Source organism: Prunus persica, chromosome G7 (genome assembly GCF_000346465.2).
Source record: "Prunus persica cultivar Lovell chromosome G7, Prunus_persica_NCBIv2, whole genome shotgun sequence".
NCBI lineage: Eukaryota > Viridiplantae > Streptophyta > Magnoliopsida > Rosales > Rosaceae > Prunus > Prunus persica.
Window position 1 is genome coordinate 1,581,553 of NC_034015.1, and position 10,062 is coordinate 1,591,614.

General features: G+C 39.0%; 1 protein-coding gene across 2 annotated transcripts; it reads right to left on the reverse strand.

The window, feature by feature from the left end:
* LOC18771546 lies at positions 5,174-9,860 on the reverse strand. 2 transcript variants are annotated; one of them, XM_020568561.1, is made up of 5 exons: positions 9,173-9,860; positions 7,779-8,817; positions 7,168-7,240; positions 6,012-6,051; positions 5,174-5,577 (listed from the first exon to the last, which is right to left on the reverse strand). In XM_020568561.1, the coding sequence occupies exon 2, from the start codon at positions 8,760-8,762 to the stop codon at positions 7,824-7,826; it is 939 nt and encodes a 312-aa protein (XP_020424150.1). In that variant the 5' UTR covers positions 8,763-8,817; positions 9,173-9,860; the 3' UTR covers positions 5,174-5,577; positions 6,012-6,051; positions 7,168-7,240; positions 7,779-7,823. The 2 variants fall into 2 exon arrangements, with proteins under 2 accessions (XP_020424150.1, XP_007202278.1); XM_007202216.2 differs by lacking the exon at positions 7,168-7,240 and having other exon boundaries at positions 9,173-9,859.

A 10,062-nucleotide genomic window follows, 5' to 3' on the forward strand; every position in this document is an offset into this window, starting at 1 on the left:
CTTGACTTCTTCCTAAAATTCGGTAGTCTCCCTTGTAACTTGCTCATTTCCCAAAATTTTCACCTGTACACAAACAATTTAGATATCCTCATTCGTTCAACATGTACAAAAATAGAATTCATACAACCAAACATACGTCACACACCACAGTCCAAAGTTACTAACATGATAACATTCATGATAGGCTAAGCAGAAAAGAAGGTGTATAAATAAGCCGGGCTGGTATATACCCATAACTGCCACTTAATACCAATAATATCAGATTAGGCTCACAAATGAGAATGACAATAGAGAATTTATAAGCTTTCCTCAAACATTCATTCCTTGTCTCATAATATTAGGATTATTGATATTAAAACCTTTGCCCATAAAATACCAAGATAAAATCCTCGATTTTAGTTTTAAAACATTTCAAAACTTATATTCTCTCCACCTAGGCATACCCCCATTCCCGATCCGTCAATTCCATTCATAATCCGTCAATTCCATTAATACCGTCAATTCCAATAATAATCCGTCTATTCCATTCTCGCAGGCCTCGAAGACACCAAGTCTACTATAGCCGCAATCCTCGCACCACACGGTTCAGGCATCCTCGAGACTCGTGGGGCATTATCAAAAATAACAAAATTGTTTCAAGTCAACTGGAGGGTACTCCTGTGGTGGGTTTGAAAAGCCATATCTGAAACTTATCACAAAGTTTCCCTTTATTCCACAAATCCATTTCCATGCACTTAAATAGTTAATTAGTTTGTTAATCACGTCAAACTCCGATTATCAAACCATTCCAATACTGTAATTATAATCTTCATAGCAATAAATAACTAAATAAGTAAATAAATAAGTGAATAAATAAATAATAAATAATCACTACCCCTAGAGATTCCAATAGTTCCAATAATGTATAATCTCCAAGCATCGAGAATAACATGCAAGTATACTATCAATTACTATAATACACTTTAAAATAACAATAACAGAACTACACACAATTTAGCAATCTATATATAATTATCTATACTCATCCCATAGTTATATAAATCCATAATATGATCCTGATAACTCAATTTTCCGTCAGGACTTGTCTGCATGGTCATTATAACACTTCTCAAAGGATATAACTAACTCGGAAGACTCACGGTCAATCGAGGGGTCAAACCGCCTAAACTTGCTCAACAGGCCCGCGGGGCCTACGACCTCTGGTCACAAATTCAGGACTTCCTATTGGTTCAACACACTCTTCGAAACCTACCCTGCAAGTTTGGTCCGAATCGGATTGTTGGATTGATCACAATCGCACAATTGGACGATTATGATCTGGCCCAAGGATTCACGATTTCGGAGTATCCGGGACTCCGATTCATAATTCGTCGAATCCTATACGATCCTAGAAATACAAGGTACAACATATGTGAATTTGAGTTCGATCCAACGGTCCGAACATATCAAACCCGAAAATCGCTCAATAGGTGAGAACTGTTTGAGGCTTAAACGGTATCCAAATTGAAATATGAGCACACCCACGTGCTTGTGGCAACCTAGGGATCATTTTAGGACAAAATATGGCCCCACAACATTGCCCACAAACCACCACACACGCTGGCAACACATGGGTGGTTAGATCTATTTCTTGCGGCCTAAAAACATCAAAATCGAGGGCCAAGATTCCTACCACAGGTTCAGGGCATCAATTGGAGCCACTTTTGTTCTTGAGCCTACCCCGAAAAAAGGCCAGAAATGGCTAGGATTTCAACCTGAAATCCGGCCAAATTTTGAATTGAAAATCGAATTATCTAAGCTAGAAATCGATCAAATCCTCCCAACCATCAGCTAGAACTCAAAAAGTAGATGAGAATCCATACCTTGATTGCCGAAATTGGTGGCCAAAGGAGGGAGATCGAGGCCGGCGAAATTTGGCTTGTTTTCTTGGCCCTTTCGGTGGCTGAGATGACGGCTGGCGGCGAGAATGGATTGGGGTTCAAAGGTGGGGCCGGGCCGGTTTGGTTGGCGTCGGTTTCGTTAGCGGCTGTGGGCGGTGGCGGTGGAGAGGTTTCGTAGGGAGAGAGAGAGAGAGAGAGAGAGAGAAATAAAATCTGGTTTTTAAAACCAGTTTTCAAAAATTACAATTTTGCCCCTCTAAGTATTTTGATCGTATTTTCCTCGTTATAACTCCGATTTGATCCCACTATGTGTTCATGGACTCGCATCGACGTCATCTACGCAATGGTCTAATTAAAATTTTCAAATTCCTTCTCGATCAAAAAGTCAACTTTTATCCTAATAAAATATTATAGGGGCAAAATAGTCTTTTCGAGAATAAATTTATAATTAAATATTAATTTAGGTTTGGATTGTTACATAAAATATCAATGGTTTTAGAAATATTAATAGTCCAAAAACAGGGAATTTTCGATGGAAATATCAAGATATTATCGATATCAATAAAAATTGAATAAAAACCACGGAAATTGTAACTTTGGAGAATGTTTATTTAGTCAATTATCTATTACTTTATCACCAAAAAAAAAAAAGAAGAAGAAGGAAATGCATTGTATGATGGGTTTAACTGATTTAAATTGATTATATAGCGAGTTAACAAACAATGTGAGTGTAGAAAATATGTAGTAAATAATGAAAGGAGATTAAACACACCATAATCATTTATTTATAATGATTTACTACAATATTTTACAATTTATATATTGTATGGTAAGATACATGAGTGACTTAGCACCACATGGAGTTCCTAACACCTCTTGAGGTTTTTGGTTTTTTCACAAAACTCTTTTTCATTGATTTTTCATCCAAAGATTGATGATTTTATTTAAAAAAAAAATTCTTTAAATGACAAAGTTGGCCTTTGAGATTAGATTCCATATACTTCATTGAGGTTAATTTGGCATTTGCATAAGTTTTTTTATTTAATGAAATCATTAATTTTTGGACAAACAATCAACGAAAAGGGATTTTGTGAAAACAAACTGAAACCTCAAGGGGTGTTCATGTAATTTTTGAGACCTGAAGGGGTTTTGTGTAAACACAAGAAGCCTCGGAGGGTGTTAGTGTAAATAACTCTTTAAATTTTTCTTTGTCCTCATCATCTCAATATTATCGATATTATAACGATATTTTGGCCAAATATTGCTGAAGTGTGAGAAATTGTCGACGTCAATATTTCCGATATTATCAATACTTGTACGATATGTGTATGGATATATTCCAAAATATCTTAGACCCGAAAAAATGATAATATCCTCGATATTGCGTTGATATTATTGATATTTTAGTCTTTGCTCCTGTAAGGACTTTTTCGTTCCAGCAGCTGCAAATGGGCTTGGACTACTGTAAAGAGCAAATGGATGAAGTTGCCCCTTGTGCCTGAGTTCAAGAATCAAGCCCCAAGAGTGCTTCGAAAAGTTCGTGGAGCCGTAGAAAGCACTTTGGTTTCACCAACAAGACAGACAACTATTTACAGATCAATATTATGGCTTGGTTTAAGGAGTTTGTGGCATGGAAGCTAAACCTCCATGAGTTTAGCATTAGAGAGAGAGCTTGGATTTCTTATTGAAACAGAGGTTCAAAGCAAGGGGAGAGGGAAATTTGGGAAGATTTTGATGAGTGAAGAGAGGGAGAGATAAGGATAAAAGGATGGGTGGCTTGAGAAGATTTTCCAGTAGCTTGACGATTGCTTGGTCATGCTTAGGATGGTTGTTTTGCTGGGTAGGAGGTGCCTCCTTTTATAGGCACTGGAAGTCCCTTCTGGTTCAGGAACCCTAGCTGATTTTCCCCAAATTTTGCCAAGTCTTCTCCTCAATTTCCCTTCACTTCCTTCTATTAAATCATTTTTGGTGAAAATTCCTTAATCCAAGCACATTGGGGCAGAGCATTTTGGGGCTCCAAGGTTTTTCTGCATCTGACTTCTTCCATCCTGGGTGAGGCACCTCTTGCTTTTCCTCCTAGTTTTACTACCAAAGCTTGCAGAGGAAAGAATGGATAAAGGTACTGGTCTAAAAGTTGTCTTACTCCCAACAGCCCGTGCATTTGGGTTTCACTTGGTTTCAACGATGGCTTGGTTTTAATAGGGTGCTGGGATATTTTCTAAGGTGCTGTGCTATTTTTTCTCTCTTATGGTTACCCATATATTTGGGCTCAAGAAATGGGCCTGAGTTTGGTGCTCCCAAGCAACCCCAAACTTCCACTTCTTGGATCACCAATGGGCCTCATGAACACTCGTAACCATCCATACCACAACCTGCTCAGCAAGCCCTAGGCATTTGCAGACCATAACTTGTGTAAGCGCATACGACAAATTCCTACATACCCCGGTCGGTCTTCCTTCTCGATTAAGCATTGTACTGGACTAGAAACATATTTGGGCTCAACCTTGGATTTTTCAGGCCTCAACCACTCCTAACCACACAACTACTACACACCAGCCCCTATGAATCCCTTTTAGGTTGCTGCAATTGGTCCACCTATTCCTCCTGCAGATGGTGGAAAAAATCATGGAGGAGCACGGAGGTTGCATATGAGAGTATATTGGCAGTTGTCAATGTATAATCATCGAAGCCTTGCTTTTCTCCTTTCAAAATAAAATTTTCCCCTGGCCAGGTGGATAGTTTGATGCTAATGTTAATATTATTGGTGGACTTGTTAAGTTCTTTGGGTTTCCACTCTCATTTTACCTTGTGTTTTGTGGGATTTGCAGTGAAAAAATTTACCTTACAGTTACTGTGTGCATAATCTTCTCCAAATTACGAGGCCATATATCTTCTTTTGTTGTAGTGTGTGGCACCTTGCAAGATAAATTTTTATATAAAAAAAAAAAAAGGGAATTTGGGGTGGGTTTGAGAGAGTCCCCTGATGGAGACGGGGCCGGGGCCAGGTAAGGCAATACAATTTTTGACAATATATCATCATCATCCCTATAGGTGTACAAGGTTGTGGTGATGATATATTGTTAAAAATTATACAATTCTTTTTGTGTGCAAGAAAAAATTTCCTACATGTTCTTGTTTTTGGTACAAGCTATTGTAGGAGGGAGTTTATAAGAATATTCATTTGGGGTAGAGGTGAAAGAGCTCAAGCAATTGAGCTATACCCCACTAGCAAATTTCGTCCATGTTATCTATTGCGTTTAGGTATATGCTATATAAGGTTAATAGGAAGTTGATATACAAGTAATACCCCGTGTATAACCAGCAGATAAAACCGTGAATATATTTAATAGGACATTACAAAACATATTGTGGGAATAACAACACTACACCCTACCCCAAGTGAATTACAATCACCACAACAATGACATTTATAAGGTTGTCACAACAATTGCCACAACATCTACTATATTTGAGTCGAATACCCGTAAAAAGTTATTGAAATGTTATCTTGACAGAGTTAGCTTAGAACTGACAGAGTACAATTGAATCCAAAGACGGTCCATTAACAAACTAATCTAGACTACAAAAAAACATCTCCTAAGCAGTCCAATTTGCAGCAGCAACAATTGCTGTAAGCATTCCGAGTTTCGCAGAACCATTGCCTTGCCACTCAAGGAATTCACAGCTTCTTTATGACCTTCAAAACCAACCATGTTGCTATGATTGTCAGAGGACAGACAAAATGAAAAAAGAGCAAAAGATGACAAGATCAGATAAAACATACAATTACTGGAATCTGCTAATCTAGTCTTAATGGAATATGACTAAATATCTCCAATAAAAGGGGGATCTAAAAGAGAATTTAAACCACATTGGGATAGTTCAATTAAAAAGCAAGAATAGGAAAGTTCAAATTCTAAAACCCTTGTTTCTTCCTCAACACCACATCAATAATCTCCATTACATATGTTAACTAATTTCTCATTTGCACCAGCAGCATATAACTCTACTAAAAAGGTATACCCTAGAGGTTATAAAGTATTTATAAGGTGCACAGAAAGATGAAATTTATACCATGTATAATAACATCTGCATAATCACTACAGCATAATGTAATGGGAAAGAACTTACTGTAGTGTTGATACCCATGCTCTAGCTGCACCAGGAGTCTCTGCACAAAGGAAGGAAGTAGTCTTTTTTCAGTGCGGTCCCAATATATAAAGAATAAAGTTAAGGTTAAGGAGCATACAAGTTCAGAACCCAATCCAGTTTTACAAGAATATTTTCTATAGCAGTTAAAAGATACTACCTCATTTTCATTTCTACATAACCAAAAATACTAGATACTGAAACAGGATCCCTCACACTTCGGCATCCCACCAAAAACCCAAACGGAAAAAGAAGCCATGTAAATCATTATTGAAATTAGCATGTCCAGCATTGTCAGATACAAAAAAATGCATGTAAATTATGATTTATAAAACTAATGGAATCATGTATATCACAATTTGAGTATCGTAGAATCATACATAAAAAATAATAATAATAAATCCCACTTGGTTTAGTCAAGGTCAGGTCAAGACACAAGGCGTGAGATAAGAAAAAGTCATAACTAGCACAAGAGTTATTGGCTGTTGCTGTCAATTTCTTAAGAAAATCACATAAAGGGACCATGTAAGCAATATGATTAATCTAAAAGCTAAAAAAGGCTTTCTAATAAATATAAAATAATTTAAAGAATGGAGCAGAATGTGATACCGAAGGAATTTTGCATTATCAGAAGAATCTCAAATACCAATTTGGAAACCAAACCAGAAAAAAAAGAAAAAAAAAAAGAAAAAAAAAAAAAAAAAAAAAAAAAAAGAAGCAAAATTCTTAGCAGAACTAACCCAAAATGTCAACCGAATCCAATTCAAAGATTTCACACTTGAGAATCTCAATTGAAGCAAAAACTGACCTAACTAACCTATTCCTTGACCTAATGGAATAGCCGGAAAAGACATCCATCATTTTAATATACACTAACAGGAAAGCATAAACCAAACAGAGAGAAAACCCACCATAAAAGGTGAATAAATTACAAAAGCACCCAAGAACCATAATACAGAGGATATATTGCTAACCAAAAAACCCAAAATCAGCCTCAGAAAAAAGACAAGCAAACAAAGAGGTATTCCACTCTAATACATGTAAATCTCAACTAAAAGCTGGAGGACTTCAATAAACAAAGAATGCATCACACAAACTTTCTCATGCAGAGGCACATTGAGACTGTGTATATGCATACTTGCACATTATATGTTAAGGATGATGAGGATGACTACGACCTCCAGCACAAAAACCGCCAGCACCCACCAACACTGCATCACACAAACTTTGCAGATTTTATAGTATTCTACGGACAAGACTTTGATAGGAAATCAAAAAAAAGGAAGAGATTATTAGAATCAACTTCTAAGAGAACATGGTAAGCTCTATAACCTAAAATTATTGTATTAAAGAGTGGCATTGTTCACAAAACTACCCTAACATATCCCTCTGCTACACCAGACAGTCTTCTTGTCACACTAAACAAAAATGGAATTTTGTGTTTAAATTCCTTTTCTCTTTGCAACCTAATGTCTTCTTTCTGTCCATTATGTATTAACTACTAGACTTCACCATACATACAAGGAATCCTATCATAGGCAATCCATAGACAAAAAATTGCCAATGTAGTATGTACCACGGCCCCAAAAAAAAGAAGAAGCACTGAGCTGGGCATAGCAGTTTGTAACTGTAATTATAATGAAGCTAATGTTAATGGTATACACACAAAATCAAAATCCCCGGGATATCATCATAGTAGAGTTATTTAAAGAAAGAAAGAAACAATCAATCTAGCAAAGGGAAAGGTACCTCTGATTCTCCTCCTCAATGTCGATTGTGGGGGGTGGTTGTCAACTAAGCCTGGGTGCCGCTCAAGGCTTTCATCTGAATGTGGTTGTTGTGGTCGGAGGAGGGAGCAGCGTTGGGCAAGGCCTCGTAAGAACCCAATCTGCGGATGCCAACGGACTTGGAAACAACAGCGTAGGTGACCATGACAATGAGCAAGACGAACATGACATGGACCAAGAACACCAAATCCAGAATTGCCACGGCCCTGAAGCGGGACTCGTCGAGGTCGCACTTGGTGGAACCCTCGACCCCGCTCACCACATCCAGCAGCCTGTGGCAGCCCTCCGGGATGAACGCCTCCACGTAGAGTGACAGCCCCGTCTGCAACACCCACAGCCCCTGCAGGCACATGGCCGCTCCCAATCCCACATCCGCCACAAACAACCGCGGCTGGCATGCCAACACCACGCACAGCCCTGACGCCACCGCCGAGATCCGACCTGACACCGAGTCACACTTGGCCTGCAGATCCGACATCTGCACCGAAGCGGCACCCCAGGAGACCAGGCACTGTAGGTAGAAGAGGGTGGCAGCCAGGCCAAAGACAAGATCGGAGGGCAGTGGCAGCACAGACGGAGCCCACTCCGAGAGCAGCAGAGCGAGCGTGAGCAGCAGAAACAGGAAGAGGGAGGCTGCGGACTGCAGAGAGGTGAACCGGTGGACGGGGGTGCGGCCCTTGAGGAGTGGATCGGCGTCGAAAGAGGTGAAGGTCTGGTGGGCGACGGCAACCATGAGGAAGGCAATGACGGCGTAGAGCTGCAAGTACCTGAGGCGATGATGATTGGAAGACGAAGATGAAGAGGAGGAGAGAGGGAAGGGGTGGTAGGGCTTGGCAGCGTACGACTGTGGGGACTTGAGGTGGTTGCGGGTGGTGGCCACCATGTGGTAGAGTCCCAGTGACACCAGTGCTGAGGACGACAATATCTGGTACAGTAGGGCTGCCATTTCAATCTCTCTCTCTCTCTCTCTCTCTCTCTCTTTTCCCTTCCCTTGGAGGAGTCTAAAGTAAACAAATAACAGCAAAAGCAGGTTTTAATTAATTAAAACCAAACAGGATAGATAGATAGATACAGAGGAATTGCAGTGCAGAGTGTAGAGGCATGTATAAATTAAATGAGAGACGGCCAAAGGTCAAAGCAAGCAAGCAAATTAAATCTAAATCTCCAAGATGGCAGATCAATGATCAATCATACATACAATTAGCATTTAGCATCAATCCTAAAGATAGATAGATCATCAGGAATCAAATCATATAATTAATTAATTAATTAATTAATTAAAGAAGAAGAACAAGAGAAAAAGAAAAGAAAAGCTGAAGAAACAAAAAGTTAGGAGGAGCTCCGGAGCTGACTTACCTCTCTCTCGGAAAAGTTGAAATTTCGATTGAGGCTGGATAATTCACAGCGGATCCAAATTCTGAGGCTGAGGGGGGTTTTTCATTTTCCTTGTCTTCTTGTTTTCCTCCTTGGGTAGATGGGTTCCGAAGAGAAGAAGAAGAAGAAGATAATCGACTGGCGATGGGAGATTTGAGGTTTAGAGATGGATGCCCAGAAAGAAAGAAGAGATCAGAAAGGCCAAACGGTGGGCAATGAAAGAAAGAAACAAGGAACGAATGATGTGCCTTATTTTTATGGAAGAAGAAAAGACAGAAAGAACCAACTCATAAGATGAGAGGGCTGGCTGACGGAGATGGTGGGGTACCGTACAGAACAGAGGTAACGGCGGTGGTGTCGGGAGGGAGGCTGTAGCTGCTAGGGGGAGAGCATGGAGGTTGGGTGGGTTTTGTTTTTTAATTTTTATGTTGGTACTACCAAGTTCTCCAGGTAGCGCTGCGCATCTATGGTTCTCTTTTTTTTTTTAATGTTTTAAATGTGCCTTACTTAATATTTGAACCCTAAAGTAAATATCATACCAATCAAAAACTTAAATAGTATGATACGATGTCATCCAGAGCCGCGCCAAATATAGTAAAATTTAGGGGGTGTATTCATTTAGGATTGTATAAGATTTTGAAAGATTTTTTATATGTGACAGATGTCCTGGAATTGTATAACTCCTATAGGTTTTACTCGGATTTTTAATAAACTTGTATAAACTTTTATTATACACTTCCATACTTTTGTATGAACTTTTGTTATAGATTCCGATTAATTTGCATAGACTTTATCACTCTTTCATCCTAACACTATTTTCTTTACCTAGCCACTAGTTGACCATCCCTTTTTCTTTTTTTCCAAATTCTTCC

Coding starts and splice junctions, on each gene's coding strand:
- LOC18771546 (XM_020568561.1), bottom strand. CDS start 8,762: ATGGCAGCCCTACTGTACCAGATATTGTCGTCCTCAGCACTGGTGTCA.